The sequence below is a fragment of the Sciurus vulgaris genome (assembly GCF_902686455.1).
Source record: "Sciurus vulgaris genome assembly, chromosome: 3".
Classification (NCBI taxonomy): Eukaryota; Metazoa; Chordata; class Mammalia; order Rodentia; family Sciuridae; genus Sciurus; species Sciurus vulgaris.
In genome coordinates, this window is record NC_136463.1 from 162,167,289 (window position 1) to 162,186,944 (window position 19,656).

General features: G+C 36.1%; 1 protein-coding gene across 8 annotated transcripts in view; it reads left to right on the forward strand.

The window, feature by feature from the left end:
* The window catches only part of UNC80 (unc-80 homolog, NALCN channel complex subunit), a 203,932-nt gene that overhangs the window by 77,051 nt on the left and 107,225 nt on the right, over window positions 1–19,656 (forward strand). For all 8 annotated transcript variants that reach the window (XM_079134589.1, XM_079134594.1, XM_079134590.1 and 5 more), the window contains exons 23-24: window positions 5,183–5,395; window positions 17,817–17,952. In XM_079134589.1, the coding sequence (XP_078990715.1) occupies window positions 5,183–5,395; window positions 17,817–17,952 (349 nt within the window). The remainder of the gene's footprint in view (window positions 1–5,182; window positions 5,396–17,816; window positions 17,953–19,656) is intronic.

Here is a 19,656-nt window from a genome sequence, read left to right on the forward strand (position 1 = left end):
TTCCATTACTTTGTCAGACATCTAGAACATTACCAATCTACCATCATTTTAAAAATATTTGGTTGGGTGGAGTGCGATGGAGGAGGATGGAAGTAGGGCCCGTTCTTGCCCCAAACTTACATAAGTATGTGAGATTTTGATTAGGAGTTTTTCATAACAGACTTTTCCCCCCTTTATTCCTGTCCTCTATCTATCCCTCTCTTATGCTCTATCCAGAGTCAAGCTTAGTCAGGCAAACCAGCTACTGTGGGAGGTATATTTTTCCTGATCTATCCACTGAGAGGGCTCCTACCTGAGATCAAAGCTTTCACAGGAATTTCTGACCTGACCTCCCACCTGTTTGGGTCTAGATAGTTAGCTTTTGACCCATTAAATGCCCAGGTTCTTTTCTCTGTTTGGTAAACAGAAACCCTTAAGGCAAAATTCCTATGCTAGCTCATCTCCACTCCCACCCCAGAATTGCACTTTTAATTTCTATTCTTCAAAGGTCTCATATCTCATTCTAGAAACAAAAGCAAAAGCAAAATAATTTTTGAATATTTTATTCAATGTTTTTAAAGCATTCTAAACCAAATGAAGTTTATCTTTGTACCTAGTCCATTATAGTTTCAGAAATAGAAGACCTTATTTTGTTTTAAAATGCACAAAATATTACCATGATCTGAGTAGGTGTTAAAATGACTAGCCATCCAGATCATGTGCTAAACAATAATGCCTGCCTCCCGTCTGCCCACAGCTACTGTAGAAAGTCCCTCAGCTTATGCATCTCTTACTTAATGATCTCAGTCAAGCAGAGAATTCAATACAAGCCAAGTAATAAATACTGACTCAGAAGCACATGCCCTCTAGCAAATAAGGTCCCAACACATACTGAGACCCACAATAACTGCTTATTCCCATTGGCTTTAAATAAACAGATATCTTGCACCAGCAAGCGCCTTTTATTTTATTGTTAAGGCAATAAAAATTATGTAATTCCCCAGGGATGAACATAAAATATTTAGTCTTTAAAAACAGTTAGTTCCTGTCCAGTGTTATATGGGTTTTCAGGATCAGTCAAGGTTTCTTCTCACATAATAAGCTTAGATATAGTCCCTCAGGGAAAGGAATGTATTGCAATTATAACCTTCAATTAACCATCATATCTTGGTAACAATATTTTCTAGGTCTCCAGGCAAAAGAAAGTACAGCTGTTTGGATTAGTATCCCAATTCTCGGCTTCACTTTCATAAAGGAAATATTCAATATACATAACAATCTTATTAAAATTCAGGGGGAAATGGCAAAGGAAATTAAGGAAAGTAGATGGATGCTCAAAAGTGTTTTAGTTGCAGAATATTAGAGAAATCCAGACTGCATTAACGACATTCTCATGAATTCTTGTAATTTTAACTAGGTAACCATAACTATTGCCGAGAACATCTTACATAAAATGGGTTGAACCATATGAAACTGTTGGTGTTTGACTACTTTTTTCCTTCATATTTGGAACTTCCATACAGTTCTACCTAATATCTTTGCCTTCCTAGTTTATTCTTGCTTTTCTATAAACTATGAAGTTACGATGGAATGGACTAGAAGCAATTCCGTGTTATTAATTAGTGCCTAAAAACGTGATGTAGGCAGACAAGTGAAGAAAGAAGACATTTTCATATACCTATTTTTCTTTCAAGGACCACCAGCAACATTTTTTGTGGTATGTCAATGATGTCCATTTTTGTTTAGCTGTTCACTTATAGTGGTGCCTCTGATTTCTGTGGTTCTTGGCAGCCATGCAGCATTATGCTGATTTATTTTTCTCCAGCGATGCGGTTTTGCCCATAACCTGAGTCCATCCTTATCCATTATGCAATGCTTCTGTCTTTTGCTGCTTCTTCAGATTGCACTGAGCCTTGAGAGGTAAACTCCATCAAAAGAAGGAAAACTTTTTCTTGTGTCTACAAAGAATCCTTTGTCCAAAGTATTTCATTACCCTGCCCCTGCTAAAATCAGTACTTTCCAAACTATACTCTGAAAGAAACCAAAAAAAAAAAAAAAAAAAAAAAAAAAAAAACAAATCACCCCAGGTCCGCTCATACTAAATCCTTTGAATGCTGTTGCACTTGCAGTGTGAATCTGTTCTTGTTGCTAAGTGTCTTCCACTAGGATGCAGAGTAGTGTTTTTAGCTCTGTACCTCAACATATCTCTCATTTTTCTGGACAATAATATGCACAGAAATAATACACCAGAAACTGGTATAATGTACTGCCATCTTGAATATAGAATTCCAAGACTGCTGTCAGCCGCCAGGTTCATGAGGATTACTATAAAGAGGCAACATATGAATAACTTCATGCCATCATTCCTTATTGCAAACAATGACATTTCAAAATAAGTCTGGGTCTGGCTATCTACGTGGGTCAAATTCATCAGAAAGTAGCCAACCTGTCCCTTAATATCATGCTGAATAGTTAATGAGAATTATTTTCATATTCATCTCAATTCCATTTACAAATTTAGACCAGAATTCCCTGGGTCAATAACTATGTGCTGGTAACATCTGAGTTTTATCATGAAAAGTTTTTGAGAGCAAAGAATTTAAATCACTTTTCATTCATACGGTGCCTTGCGCTTCCTAAGCAGCCTCACATACCACCGTTCATCCTCTCAGCTGCCGTATCATGGTTAGGGGCAATGGAAAGATCCGCAACCCCACACTCCTGATCTAGGCTAGGTTTCACCCTCTTTAATCCTGAAGAGGCAAAGTTCATGACATAATGCTATTCCAGCAATGTTATTTCTGTCTCCCTGTCATTAAGCATTAAATTCACATTGCTTTATATTGAGAATGTGTCACAATGTGACAAGCTAAAAATAAGTCACATCACTTGCCTTGCCCTCCAGACTGGCATTCGTTTATAAAGACAGATGTTCCAGCCTTTTCCAGACACAGACAAGCATGTCTGACATGTTTGGTAAAATAAATATTAACTAATATAAGAATATATAAGATATTTTATACTGTGTGGTATAGCACCACAATATTTATAAGCTTAAGGCAGAAAATCATTTGATGCTTTGCAATGTAATTTAAGTTCACTGTCCTGGTGACCTCCTTCCACGTCTTGGCCCCACAGAGGTAATATTATCTTGCATTCTGCCTTTTCACAGAGATTGCCTTTTGTACTGTGGCAATGTGTAACATGCTTTGTAAAATTAAGCCCCTGTCTAAAGATAATTCTTATGGACACTTGACGAGTGAGCCACATCCCCAGCCCTATTTTGTATTTTATTTAGAGACAAGGTCTCACTGAGTTGCTTAGCGTATCACTTTTGCTGAGGCTGGGCTTTGAACTCACGATCCTCCTGCCTCAGCCTTCTGAGCCACTGGGATTACAGGCATGTGCCACTGTACCCAGCTCTCTTACGATATTCTTGATGGCTGCATTTAAGCCCTAGATAGACAATGAGACAATGCTTAACAGGCTAATTTACTTGAATTATTTAGTGTTTGAAATACTATGATACTCAAATACATGAATCAACCAATCATCCTAAAGGGGGATGGGAATAAGGAATGCTTCTTAGAGGAGGTACATAACCTGATTCTTAAAAGTGGGAATTTTCCAGATGGAAAAGGAGTTTAAAAGTTCTGCAAGTCAGGGAAACAACATATGAAAAGGTATGCAATGTCCTATTTGGGAGACCACAACTAGTTTGATATGACTGGGTTATAGAGCACTTGAGATGGGAATAGAAAGAGATAAACCAAATCGCATCTTTATTCATTACATAATTGAGGTAGATGGATCCTGTAATAGATTTGAAATGGGGAAGTGATAGGATCACATATTTGTTTAAAAAAATAATATCACGTGGGACCAAAGTCCCATTTCTAAATTCAATTTACATTCTAGAAATCATCTTTTACTAATATTTATATGAGTATAAATTGAGACAATTTAGATTCCAAAATGGAGCTAGCATAGATCTGGGCATCCAAGATCCTGTGTGTACCTCTTCCCAGTTATGTGAAAGTGGGAGAATTATACCTTGTTTTTAAAATCTTAAAGTGAGGATACCATTTCTATATCACAGGGCTGCTATATATTATAATTTATAAAATTTAACTGCTACAGGACTCTCTCTACATATTAACCCCTATTTTAACATCATGGATCAATGATACTGTGACTTCAATTTGAAAATATGACATTTCTGAGTAACCTATGGTTATTAAGTAATCCTGAGTTGATGGCTAATATTGTGATATATATTTCTAAAAACTGCACAATTCAAAATACACATTAATATTTCATGTATATTTTTCTTATGATCTGTTAACCTATGTGAAACTTCACATTTTTTCCCTTAACATTTAAAAAAATATTTTAAAAAGCTCAATAGAGCATCTCATTTTCACCAGTCTCTGGGTTATCAACAACAACAAAACCTGTATCTTCTTTTATTTTTTTCAACCACATCTTGGCATGACGAAATGGAGCCATATTTTTATTTTCCTGAAGAGTCTGTTTTTCATTTATCAATAAAATAATTTCCTCTTTGTCAAACATTTTCTACTGAAACCATGCCTATTAAACAGAATTTAATCTGTTGTTGATGACAGAATAAGAAGAAAAAAAAAAGACTAATTCAACAAAATCTTCCTTTTCTTACTAGCCAAAATTTGCCTTCTTGAAATGTATGAATGGTTATAGATAACAGACCATCATTGGTCCAACATACAGCACCCTTGATGGAAATAGAAATGGAATATTTGTTTCGTTCATGTTAGGATTTTAGGTTTAAAAATGCTTCATATTTAAAAACATAAGAAACTCACTCTTTACATTCAAATTCCAGTTGCCCTTGAATATACATAATGGAAGCATGTAATGACTTGAGAGTCTTAAGAAGGAAAAAGCACAGAAACCTGCTTAGAAAGTCTAGTTTCTAGTACCCAGATTTGCCTTGGTGGTTACATTTTTTTCAGATTTTCCACGACTGTGCTGACCCTACCTGGGTTATGTGGCCAAGTTAAATCAAAACATGGAAGCTAAAATACACCAAGAAGTACGCCGTGATCTCCCTTATGGTCAACGTAGAGTTTCTGTTTATTGATCCCCCATTAGTCTTTCCTTAAGGTCAATTAAAGGTATGGGTTATTAACCACACATTATTTTGTCCTCATCAACCCTTCAGGAAGCCCCTGTGGTGGCCCGGGCAGCCTTGTTCCTGGAATGTGCCCGTTTTGTTCACCGCTGCAACCGGGGCAACTGGCCAGAGTGGATGAAGGGACACCACGTGAACATCACCAAGAAGGGCCTCTCCCGGGGACGGTCTCCCATCGTGGGCAACAAGAGGAACCAGAAGCTGCAGTGGAATGCCGCCAAGCTCTTCTACCAGTGGGGAGACGTGAGCTTTGCATTTTCTTCTGTCAAACGTAAAGCACTGGAGTGCAGCTTTTGATGGTGTTTGGTTTTATTATGTACCAGGCACTGAATGAAACACTTTGGGAGAAAAATGAATGAGCCATTTAATCTTTCCAGTAAATCTATGAGGTTAGAGATTATTAAATCAACAAAGCTGAAGTTTACACACGTCAGGCTCTTTGCCAGAGTCTACATAACTAGTACAAGAAGGAACCAGTGTTCTGTATCCCACACTGGATTCCAAACACTTGCTTCTAACTGCTGTATTCATCAAGAATTATCTTTGTGAAAATAGTTAAATGTTTACTTCCCATTTTGGCTTTCAATTCTAATATTATGTTTTCAAGGACATGATTTTTTTTTCCATTTTTTTAGTAGGATTTTCTTTTTTGTTTATATAACACCTCTTAGTTGCCTGAAAGCCTTCAAGAAATAAACACACACACACACACACACACACACACACACACACACACACACATTCATGTAGGTATGTGAATAAGTGAATAAAAATAAATGAATGCGTGAATCTTCTTTGGAATTCTAATCAACCTGATGAAAGAAGTTTAGACCAAAGAATTGGATATTTGCCACCAATATTTGGGAGAAGGCAAGATATGCTCATAATCCACATGAGACTCTATTACCTGTGAAACTAAATTATTTTTTAATTTTAATTTTATTTTTTTAGATCTCCATGACAGTAGAGTGTATTTTGACATCTTATATATAAAAGGAATAAAACAACTTCTAATTAGACTCCCATTCTTATGGTTGACATGCTGTGAGTTACAATGGTTGCGTGTTCATATATGAACATAGGAAAGTTATGTCCAATTTGTTCTACTGTCTTTCCTATTCCTGTCCCCGCTAGCTTCCATTCATTACCCTTTATCTAGTCCAATGAATTTCTGTCCCCTCCCCTTATTGTGTGTTAACACCTGCATATTGGAGAGAACATTCTGTTTGATTTTTGGGGATTGGCTTATTTTACTTAGCATGATAGTCTCCAGTTCCATCCATTTACTGGCAGATACCATAATTTCGTTCTTCTTTATAGCTGAGTAATATTCCATTGTGTATATATATACAATTTCTTTATCCATTAATCTGTTGAAAGGCATCTAGGTTGACTCCATAGCTTAGCTATTGTGAATTAAGCTGCTCTAAACTTTGATGTGGTCATATCATTATAGTATGCTGATTTTAAGGCCTTTGAGTATTTACTGAGGAGTGGGATAACTGGATCAAATGGTGGGTCCGTTCCAAGTTTTTTGAGGAATCTCCATACTGCTTTCCAGAATGGTTGCACCAATTTGCAGTTCCACCAGCAATGTATGAGTGTACCTTTTCTTCCACATCCTCTCCAACACTTATTGTTACTTGATTCTTGATAATTGCCATTCTGACTAGAGTGAGCTGGAATCTCAATTAGTTTCAATTTGCATTTCTCTAATTACCAGAGATATTGAACACTTTTTTCATATATTTGTTGATTGATCGTATTTCTTCTTCTGTGACATGCCTGTTCAGTTCCTTTCCCATTTATTGATTGGGATATTTTGGGGGGGGGGGGGGATTTTGGCATTATGTTTTTTTAGTTCTTGTATTTCCTAAAAATCTATGTTCTATCTGAGGTACAGGTGGCAAAGATTTTCTCCCATTCTTTAGGCTTTCTCTTCATGTTACTGATTGTTTCCTTTGCTGTGAAGAAACTTTTAGTTTGTTTCCATCCCATTTATTGATTCTTGATTTTACTTCTTGTGCTTTGGGAATCTTGTTGAGGAAGTCAGTTCCTAAGCCAACATGATGGAAAGTTGGGCCTACTTTTCCTTCTAGTATATGGGGGGGGGGGGGGGGGGGGAGGGGGCGTGTCTCTGATCTAATGCATAAGTCTTGATCTACTTTGAGTTGATTTTTGTGCAGGGGGAGAGATAGGGGTTTAATTTCATTTTGCTGCATGAGGATTTCCAGTTTTCCCAGCAACATTTGTTGAAGAGGCTATCTTTTCTCCAATTATGTTTATGGCACCTTTGTCTAGTATGAGATAACTATATTTATGTGGATTTGTCTCAGTGCATTCTATTCTGTTCCATTGGTCTTCATGTCTGTTTTGGTGCCAATACCATGCCATTTTTATTACTATGGCTTTGTAGTATAATTTAAGGTCTGGTATTGTGATGCCTTCTGCTTCACTTTTCTTGCTGAGGGTTGCTTTGGCTATTCTGGGCCTCTTATTTTTCCAAACAAATTTCATGACTGCTTTTTCTATTTCTATGAAGAATGTTCTTGAATTTTAATAGGAATTGCATTAAATCCATATAGCACTTTTGTTAGTATGGCCATTTTAACAATATTAATTCTGCCTATCCAAGAGCATCTTCTAAGGTCTTCAATTTCTTTCTTTAGTTTCCTGTAGTTTTCATTGTAGAGGTCTTTCACCTCATTTGTTAGATTGGTTCCAAAGTATTTTTTTTTTTTGAGGTTATTGTGAAATTGATAGTTTTCCTAATTTCTCTTTCAATGGATTCATCTCTGATGTATGTGGATGTGATTTATGGGTGTTAATTTTATATCCTGCTACTTTACTGAATTTGTTTATGAGTTTAAGAAGTTTTCTGGTGGAGTTTTGTGAGTATTCAATATACAAAATCATGTCATCATCAAATCAGGATAATTTGAACTCTTCTTCTGTTCGTATTCCTTTAATTTCTTTATTTTCCCTAAGAGATCTGGCTAGAGTGTCACCGAACGTATTGAACACACATGGTGAAAGAGGGCATCCTTGTCTTGTTCCAGGTTTTACAGGGAATGCTTTCAATTTTTCTCCATTTAGAATTATGTTGGCCTTGGGCTAACATATATAGCTTTTACTATGTTGAGATATGTTCATACTATCCTTAGCTTTTCTAGTGTTTTGAACATGAAAGTTTGCTGTTTTTTGTCAAATGCTTTTTTTTTTTTTTTTGGTGGGTGGTGCCAAGGTCTGAACTCAGGGTCACTCAACCACTGAGTCACATCCCCAGTCCCATTTTGTATTTTATTTAGAGACAGCTTGTCAAATGCTTTCTCTTTATCTATTGAGATGATGGTATGATTCTTGTCTTTAAGTTTATTGTTGTGATTAATTACATTTAATGATTTCTGTATGTTGAACCAACCTGGCATCACTAGGATGAACCCCACTTGATCATGGTGCATTATCTTTTTAATATGTATTTGTGTTTGATTTGCCAGAATTTTATTAAGAATTTTTGCATCTATGTTCATCAGGGTTGTTGGTCTAAATTTTTCTTTCCTTGATGTGTCTTTGTCTGGTTTTGGTATCAGTGTGGTACTAGCTTTATAGAATGAGTTTGGAAGGGTTCTCTCTTCTTCTATTTCATGGAATAATTTGAGGAGGATTGGTGTCCTTCTTTGAAGGTCTGGTAGAACTCAGCTGAGAATCCATCTGGTCCTGGGCTTTCTTTTTGTTGGTAGGATTTTGATGGCATTTTCAATTGCATTGCTTGAAATTGATTTGTTTAAATTTTCAATGTCCTCCTGATTCAATTGGTTAGGACATATTCTCTAGAAATTTGTTGATATTTTCTATTTTTTTGGAGTATAAACTTTCAAAATAGTTTCTGATTATCTATATTTCAATAGTTTCTGTTGTGATATTTCCTTTTTCATCACAATTTTTTTTCTTTTTTATTATTTTTTTTACAGACTTCATTTTGATTCATTGACAAATTTTAGTAATTTGAGTTTTCTCTCTCTCTTCATTAACTTGACTGAGGATTTATCAATTTTATTTATTTTCTCAAACAACCAACTTTTTGTTCAATTGATTTTTGGAATTGGTTTTTATTACCATTTCAATTTCATTTATTTCAGCTCTGATTTTAATTATTTCTTGTCTTCTACTGCTTTTGGTGTTGAGTTGCTGTTCTTTTTCTTGGGCTTTGTAATGTTAGATTATTTGTTGACTTTATATTCTTTAAATGAATGAGCTCAATGCAATGAACTTTCCTCCTAGCACTGCTTTCACGGTGTCTCAGAGATTTGATATGTTGTATCACTAATCTTGTTTACCTGTAAATGTAAAATTTTTTTATTTTATCCCTGATTACTTCTGCTATCCATTGTTTATTCAGTATTGTACTATTTAGTCTCCAGGTATAGCTTCTATTTTTTATTTTATTGTTGATTTCTAATTTCATTCCACTATGATCTGATAGGATGCAAGATATTATCTCTACTTTTTTGTTTTGCTAAGTGTTGCCTTGTGACCTAAGATTTGGTCTGTTTTAGAGAAGAATCCATGTGCTACTGAGAAGAAAGTGTATTCAGTCATTGATGAATAAAATATTCCATATATATCTGTTAAGTCTAAATTATTAATTGCATTTTTTAGTTCTATAGTTTCTTTGTTTAGTTTTTCTTTGGAGGACCTATTCAGTGGTAAGAGAGGCATGTTAAAGTCACCAGTACTATTGTGTTGTGGTCTACTTGATTCTTGAAATTGAGAAGGGTTTGTTTGATGTATGTAGATGTTCCATTGTTTTGGGCATAAATATTTATGATTGCTATGTCTTGTTGATGTATAATTCCCTTAAGCAATATGAAATGTCCTTCTTTGTCCCTTCTGGTTAGTTTTGACTTAAAGTGTACTTTATCTGATATGAGGATAGAGACCCCTGCTTGTTTATGAGATCCATGTGAATTATATGTTTTATCTTCAGTCTGTGGATGTCTTTACATATGAAGTGAATCTCTTAGAGACAGCCTATTGTTAGGTTGATTTTTAAATCAATCTGCCAGTCTATGTCTTTTGATTTGATGAGTTTAGGCCATTTACATTCAATGTTATTATTGAGAAATAATTTTTATTCCCTGTTATTTTGATTTATTTCTTTTTTTTAATTCAAATTGATTTCTCCTTTGATTGACTATTCTTCTAGTGTAGTTCCTCCCTTTGCTGATTTTCACTTTTATTTTTCATTTCTTTTTCATGAAATATTTTATTGAGTATGTTTTGTAAGAGCAGTCTTTCTAGTTGTAAATTATTTTAACTTTTATTTGTTATGGAAGGTTTTTATTTCATCATCAATTCTGAAGCTTAATTTTGCTGGTTATAGTATTCTTTACTGGCATCCATTTTCCTTCAGAGTTTTGTATGTTATTCCAAGACCTTCTCACTTTGAGAAATCAGTTGAGATCTGGATTGGTTTCCTTCTAAATGTTATCTGTCATTTTTCCTTATAAGTCTTTAAAATTCTATCCTTATTCTCTGTGTTAGGTATTCTCATAATAATGTGCCTTGGTGTGGGTCTGTTGTAATTTTGTATATTTGGGGTTCTGTAAGCCTCCTGTATTTGATTTTCCATTTCATTCATAAGGTTTGGGAAATTTTCTGATATTACTTTATTGAAAAAATTGTGCATTTCTTTGGTTTATATCTCCAAGCCTTCATATCCTATTAACTCCTAACTTGATCATTTTTATGTTATCCCATATTTCCTAGAAGTTCTGTTCCTGGTCTCTTAACATCTATTATCCATGGTCAACTTTATTTTCAAAATTATATATTTTGTCTTCATTGACTGAAACTCTGTCTTCCAAGTGGTGTAGTCTGTTGGTGATGCTTTCCATTGAATTTTTAATTTGGTTTATTGATTCCTTCATTTAAAGGATTTCTGCTTGATTTTTTTTTCCAAATCTCTATCTGTTTATTGAAGTGATCTTTCATTTCATGTATTTTCTCTCTGATTTTACTCCTTGCATCTTCTTTTACTTTGGGAAGATCAGTTTAACCATGTAATTCTAAACTCCTTCTCTCACATTTCTTCCACTACGGTGTTGATGGATTCTGTTACTGAAGTATCTTGGTTTGTTTGGGACAGTTTGTTCCTTGCTTTTTCATGTTGTTTGTGTGTTTGTCCATCTAACAGTATAGATCTGAGGAAAGAAAGTTTCTACCCTGTGGATTTATATGGTCCCTGCAGTTTTTCAGTACTTCACCATTTATGGGGAGACAAATAATAACAACAACCAATGCAAAACATATTCATCATTGACCCAAATATTTCCTGTTATGATGTCTACAATGTTAATGATCACAATAAAAAGAAATGATGTGATCAGTTATTGCCCCCAGTAAAACCAGTAAGTTTGCAAAAAGGCTTACAATTTCCAGTTGTGGGCAGGAAGAGAACAGAATGCTGTAGGATGTGATGATTATTTGGGAGGAGGAGAGAAAATAGAAGTAAAACAATAAAAGAAGAGTGAAAGAGAGAACAATAAAGATTGGCTAATAGCAGAAGAAAAGAGAGAAAGAATCAAGGGAAACATGAGAGAAAATATATAAAGTAAAAAATTCTAAAAATTAAAAATAAACATAAAAGGATACAAAACAAAATTGAAATATACAAATCAAACATCCTAGTCCTCAAAATACAGATTCATGAAAAATAACTGGCTTCAAAAATACTAGAAATGAGAAAGAAAACCAAATATGAATATGTATAAGTGTCCATGAACCTTTCAAAGATCTCAATGAAAACTTAAGGAATTGTTTCTGTTGGAGTTCAAAATATTCTCAGCTTCCCTTCTCAGCAGTGTTAGGTGGGGTGGTGTGGAGTGTGATACCTGCTCCACCCTCAGAGTAGGGTTGCTGGAGAGAAAGAGGAAATCTCCTGGTGGTGGGTTTTAGTTCTTTGCTGAATGGCAGTTGGTTTGGAGATTTTTAAATCAGCACACCTCCAGGGCCCAGCAGTTGCAGGTCCATGCTGGAAGACTGCATCCCAGGGATCTCCCCTGGGTTCCACTTGTGTGTGTTGGAGGTGCCAACTCTTGGTCCCATCTTGGTCCCATGTAGATCCCATAGTTGCTGGTCTCTTGGGTTCTGTCTCCAAACATAATCGCTCCCAACCTGCCCTTTTGAATTCCCAGCCATGCATATCTCTCCCAGCCAGTTGTACAAGCAACCTGATTGGAGGGGGAGAAGTAAAGACAGGTGGGTTTCCTTGACCAGTATTCCCCTGTGTAAACCCCTCCCCAAGTCTGATTTCCTCCTGGTCATATAGACACACTCTATGTTGTGCAGTGTGTGTTTGCCAGGCCTGCATTTTGGGCCAAACTCAGGTTTGCCAGGAATCAGCTCCTCCAGCTGCTGTCCTCTGTTCTGAAAATGCAAACTGGTTCCTTCCTTTGCAGAATGGTTCCTTCCTCTGTCCTCAGCATGCAACTGGGAGAGATGTGGTTTTCTGTCCCACACAAAGATATTGTGTGGCACATCTTTCAGTTTAGTAGGGCAGTGTCTTTGATCTCTAAACTCTCCATACCCAGACATTCCTCAGGCCTAAACTCCTCTAATTCCCTTATCATTCCACTTTGCTTGTGGAGGGACCACTCTGGCTGATGCCTCTGGCAGCAGCAGCAGTGGTACTGAAAATGTCTTCCTTATTTTGTTATATTCAACTTTCTAAGTCCTTGATCTGCTTTGAATGTCCAGTATTAAACCCCTTTATTTTCTATCCAAAACAATATTAAAACAATTCATTGCTCCACTGGTGAAAAGTTTTTCTTTTTCCACAAAGGACCAGGCAATTCTGAACATACCTTCTCTCTGGAAATTGGAGTGTTTTTCTCCAATTGTCCATTTCTTTTAAGGGGAGGGGTATTTTGACTCCTTTATTTTTTTCAGGCAAAATAAGACAAGCAATTAAAAATTCCTAATATTACTGGTACTTCATTTCAAGAGCTCTCACTAGATGGATTCTTCTCTTCCTTATTAATAGTATTAAACAGCAATAGTATCACCCCTTCAAATTGTATTATCCCTGCAATAAATCTCCAAAAGCATTGTCAATGCAATTATTCACATATAAAATTATGCATATGTGAATTATATATTTGTATAGTATATTATATATTTATAATAGATTACAAACATATTTTATGTATATGCATACATATGCACACATAAAATATGTTTATGATTTCTAAATACCTTCAATAGATCTCTAAAATTTATATATCATAAACATATTTTATATGTAAACATATTTTATGTAATTATCACTGGAGAAAGTGCCCACTTACCTTCATGTGATTTGAAAGAAAAAGATAACTATAATAGAATGTTGATCCCATTTGTAGTCTTCTGTACAACAAAAAAAGACAATTGTATGACAAATTTGGGCGTTTCACAAAGTACTTTCCAAATGATACACCCTTTATGTGAACCTATCTGTAGACCACAGCTAGGTGTGGACATGAATTGATCTGTCATTCAGACTACTTAAGGCACAAGAGAGAAGGATCACTAGTGACCATTTGCTTTTGAAAGCTTTTTACTTGAAGGCGCATAGAAAATATAGACTTACCAATGCAATAAGAACATCAATGTAATAAGAACAGCATACCAGGCACAATTACCCTTAACTTCAACAAGTTGTAGACCATCACTTAAAACTCTTCCATTGATAATCATTATGTTTATAGTGATGTTATTCCAATTCTAATATATTTTCATGCTTTATTAACTTTTAAAAATGACAGATTGGTTTGTTTTTATCTCATTTAGATAGAAAAGGTTCACAACAGAGGACCTGTTAAAAAATTACAAAGATGCCCTTCCAATCCATTTCCCCCAGAACTGCAAAAATCTCCCAGGCAAGTGAGCCTGTTGCCCCATGCAGCCAATCTATTGGGAGTCTGAATCATTCTCCTCTTATCTTTCATGCTACAGATACAGAAACATTAATGAAATCAGGAATGATTCCCTTGTCTGAGATAGACCTAATTTGGAATCTTTTAAGATAAACAATGAGATTTGGGCTCACTAAGATGGCTAATTAGACCTGTTGTCAGATTTTTAAATTTATTTTCCCTTTAGGATATTCTTTTTATGTTCTATCTAAAGCAATATTAAAGAATTTTACTGTTTTCAGTCTTCCACTGGTAAGATGTCTTTCTTTGTCTTTTTCCTTTTGGTTTTCTCAAAGTCTGAGCAATTGTCATTCCCACAATTATTGTGGATTTGAGGACAAAAGTGGATTTTGCATAAAACAGACCCATTTCTTCAGTGTGCAGAGATGTGGTGACCCCTGTTTATTACCTACCTCATTCTGGGTCCTTTTAAGTGGTCTCTCTGAAATAGCAGTCTTAATTCCTAATTCTATGGGCTTCCCACAAGCAGGGGAAAACAATTAAGTGCTAAACCTTTAAGGGTTTCTTATTTGTAGGATTTTAACCAAGGGACTTCCCAAATAAATGCTTTCAGGACTGATGCCCTCTGACTTTCTTTCAGCTGTTGACCCAGCTGACTGCCTTGACCTTTTTCTTCCTTTTGTCTTCCATGACCACTGTGCTTGGGAGTCTCCTGGCATCTCTGTGCCCTGTCCTCTGTCTTCTTTCCTGGTCCTTTGCCTCCTCCCTCTCCATAAAGTAGATAACACTCAGGATCTCTTATAATTTCTCCCTGTATTATTTCCTCTGAGGATCATTCTTCCTGTCTTTCCAGCTATTTCCTGTGTGCCAGTAGCACAGACTTCTCTATCCATAGTCCCATAGCACCAAGCACTTTTTAGAGATTTTCATTGCCAAATGCATTTTGGAGACACTCACTTAATATCCAGAAACTCGATTTGACCTAGATAAAACCCTTCTTCCCTAATGAACACATCCTGCTTGCAACCATCCTTGAACTTTCCATTCTTATTAATGGTACCACCATCATCTTACATGACAATCTTTGAGCATATTTCAAACCTCCATCCCCTGTTAGTCCTACTTCTCCCATTCACTGAATCCCGCCTGGGTGATTAAATCATTTTCCCATTTGGTCTCCTCCTCACAGCCTTCCTTCATCTAATCCATCCTACACTCTGCTGGTAAAGTGATCTCCCCAGGGCATAGCTTCTTCCAGCCTCCAGACATGCCCCCTTCAAGTCATTCTCCAAACTATTGGCAGAGTGACAAGGCTAAAATGCAAATCAGAATATGTTCTCACCTGTTTAGAATGCTTCAGTGGCCCTCCTTTCCCTTGGCTTAAATCTTAAATTGCTTCATATGCCTACTGCAAAATCTTTGCTCAAACCACTCAAGATTATGTATGACAAAGTCAGGTAAGTTAATGCACCTGACGTTTGTCTTAAGACTTCGTACCTAATATGTGTTTAATAATAATAAGTCGTTAAGTGAATTTTTTTAAAAGCAGGCTGCTTGGGTTGTCTCTGCATTCCTGGGCAGCTATCACAATGTCCCCCAAAAGAGTGACCCGGTTGTTTAGTTCTAATGTACTTTTCCATCCTTTCTGCACATTGTTCCTCTCGTAAAATTGTGCTTCAACCCAGTGACCTACCTGCCAATCTATGAACACATGGTGCATTTCCCTGAATGGGGATCTTTTCTTTTTTTATCTTTTAATTTTTTTTTACAGACTGCATTTTGATTCATTGTAACAAATGGGGTACATCATTTCATTTCTATGGGGGATCTTTTAGGGCCCTGCAACTGAATATATGCACTCTCCAGTCTCCATCAATCAAAACTCCAGTTCCTTGGTGAGACTTTCCATGATTCTTTGAATAAATTTAACCTATCTTCTGTACTAATAAAGTATTTTCAGTCTCCTGGTGTGTTATTTCAGTATGTTATTACTTCCTCAATAGACTGTAAGCTCACTGAGGGAAAAAATATGGCATAGACATAGACACTCTGTGTTTGAATCCCATTTCACAGTCTACTGAGGAATCCTCAGCAAGTCTTTTGACCTCTCTAACCTTCCTATTTTCCCAACAGCAACCCTGCTGTATGTGGAAGTATAACCTACTCGGGCACATTAAACAAAGGTCCTAGTGTTCTATAACAGCTTACTAAACTGTGTTCTATTTAATACCTTACAAATTACCTCACCATATAAATATTTGATGCATGAAGGAAGAAAGGAAAAATAAGGTATAGAGCTCTAAATGATTAGACATTAGGTATTATCCCAGACAAATTGATTTTTTATAATGCTTTCAGCTTTATAACCTGTGCATTTAGTTTAATTGTTCAGTTACTCTGTCCTAGGAGGATCAATAGTGAAAACTTCCCCCTGTGAGTCTCAGTATTCAACCTCATAATTGCCTGAATCGTCTTCAGGACAAGGCCTTTGGAGGTGGCGTAGTGGTTGGTTTTGCTTTTATATTTTGTTTTGTTTACTTAAAACTTCTCAGGTTAGCAGCTAAAATCCCAGGATCCTGTGATATCTTTTCATACTACTTTCTTGTTAATGTACTTTATGTTTCCTGATTTGTAGCTTGTCATGTAATTCTAGAGTTTAAGGAGACCTATTTGTTTCCAGATTTCTAAGACATTCAAAAAACTTGTGTTTCCATTTAAAGAGTTCTGGATATACTTTGCATATCCAGTCGTGTATGAATGTTAGTTTTTAATATTGAGTCAAGTGTTTTTGAATGCCCAGAATTTAGTAACTTTTCTAAATATTTTAAGTGTGATATGAGAGGAAAGAAGAAAATTAGGTGAAATTTGTTCTTGCTAATGTACACAGAACCAAACAGTTAAACCCCAAGTTCAAAGCTCAGTTGAGCATTTTCCCTGACTCTTTTCCCTAAGCCCAAGTTCCTTCCATTGTTGCATACTCTATAGAGTTGAGATGTAGAAGGAAGTAGATAAAGGTAATGTTTTTGTCTCTTCTTGAGGAAAGTTTCTTCTGATAGCTCATACAACATAGCATGATGATTCAGAAGAACAGATAGCAAGGGTATTGATTTTATGAATATCATGTAAAAGCTGATATGTAGGCAGTTATTAAAAGTCATATTTCTAATATAGTCATTAGGTACTCTATGAAAAGAGAAGTTAGTATTTTTTACTAATTCACAGAGTATTATGGAAGAGGCAACAAAGTCTGTAGAAGCCAGTAAGCACATACATAATGTCAGATATAAATAAAACTGCAGTACCAGAATTCTTGCCAAACTCATTAGCATGACACCAACATTCTCATCAAATAGCATAATCAGAAGCACTCTGAGGAATGAGGTACCTTCTCATTTCTTACTGCAGTAAAACAGCTGCATGTTCCCTAATATCAGATCTATAAAATAAATTACCTTTGAGGAAATGAATATACTGTCAGGAAACAAACAAACAAACCTTTTTTAGTAGTATACAAAAATGTCATTCCAGTTTCTACAAGTCTTCAGCCTGAATGAGCCTGGAGATAGCATCAGTGCCTCTGCCTCAGGTTCCTCATTGGCAAACATGGTGGTGCACACCATGTCATACAGAAGAGGCTCATGCTGGAAATAATCCCCATTCATTGGTTGATTGTGTCCTCTGAAATGTGAGAGTGGATTTTGGAATCTAATACCTTATGCTGTTTCATTCTTTTCTTCCTGTGGCAGGCAATTGGCGTCCGGTTGAATGAGCTATGTCACGGGGAGAGCGAGAGCCCAGCCAACCTGCTGGGCCTCATTTATGACGAGGAGACCAAGAGGAGACTGAGAAAGGAGGATGAGGAGGAAGACTTTTTAGATGACAGTAAGGAGACTCCCTTTACTACAAGAACCCCTGCTTGTAAGAACCTCTGCTTTAGGAGCTCTTAATATTTCTCTCTCTTCTCTCATTCTCTTGCCACCTTCCCACATCCCCCACTCTGCGCCTTGCCGCCTAAACCTTCTGCATGGATGTAAAGTATGTGCATTAAGTCACACAGAGGGAAGGCATGAACCAGAAAGAGAAGGTAGACAGGAGCAAAGAGCTTAGGCAATGTGGAAAACCCATTACTGTTTAGTCTCTGACTCCTGCTATTAAAACACAGCTTGGTATTAGGCCTCTCTGAGAAAATTCTAGTTTAAAACAATTGCTGTCCCAGGTGGAATTTTGTCAGGTTTTATGTTGTTATTGCTTTTGGAAATAAGAAATTGATAAAATACAACTGAACAGAAAATGCTTTCCAAATAACTAAAATATTGAATTATTTAATGAGTATATTATGGTATTTAACATGAAATAATAAAATAGCTTGCTTAAGCTATAAATTTCTGCTGTACTGTATTTATTATATTCATCATAGAAGAGTAGAGACAAAGAAATTCCTGTTACATAGTCTCCAGCAACATTTTGTTTGGATGTATGCTCCATACTACACGAGCTTGTGTGTATGTGCACCACTGCCTTTTATGGAGATAAAATTCCCATTATGCTTATAAAATGAGTATCTTTATATGAAGATGATAATGACATAATGTCCTTTTAACCTTCTCTAGCAGTTTGAAATTCAAGCTCCCAAGTTATATTTTAGGGGTTACTCTTAGTTAATTGATGTCAAATCCATTGCCTCCTTGTAGACATGGAATGTGAAAGGAGTATAACTTTTTACAGGACTAAGCAATAACCAAAGAGAATTCTAACGCTATTCCTTTCCACTTTCACACCATAGATTTTAAAAATTTTCCATTAATTTGCCCCTTTTAAAACCTTAGCAAATACCAGTAAATCTTCTAGATTTGGCTGTTGACAAAATAACAAATTCTCACATCAGTATTTCAGCTAATAATGAAAGTTGACCCCAGAGATAACTGAGTCTGTCTTAGAATGATTCACGGAATTGAATTTAACCCACCGGAAGACTTGAGGATTACCCAGCAATCACCAGAGCTAGAGAAGACCTTCCATAAGATCCATACATCCAGATGGCACCCCCAAGCTACCCTGGGGTTCCCAGGAGCCTTTCAAAACAGAGGGAAATATGCAACATTAAATGGATGCACCCTCTTATGCCAAAATGAACTCAAATTTCCCTTAGACCACAATAGTTTCATTTATTAATATGTTCTGCCTAAAATGTCAGCTTTTTGTTGAGGTCACATAGAAGTCGATCTTTGATCACGGCTACAGGGTATTTCAGATGTCCATCATGAGACACCCTGGATTAAGACTAAATTCACTGTTTAATCAACTGATAGGAAGAGTCTGGATAACCTCAGGAGGGAAAGGACAGATCCAGAAAGTGTTCAATTATTTTTTAAACAGTGTTATACATTCAGGCATTTTTCAGAACCGTATATCCTCCGCTGAATATAAAATTAATATGTGTGATTTAGTTGAAAGTCATCTTGGAATTAGCTTATTTTGCACTTAAAAGCTAAATACAGTGCAGGCAAAGTGCAGGCAAATATCAGTTGGAAAGTTCTATAGGAGTTTGTCTCTTCCATTCTTAATGAGAGGCAATGTTTCCAGTTG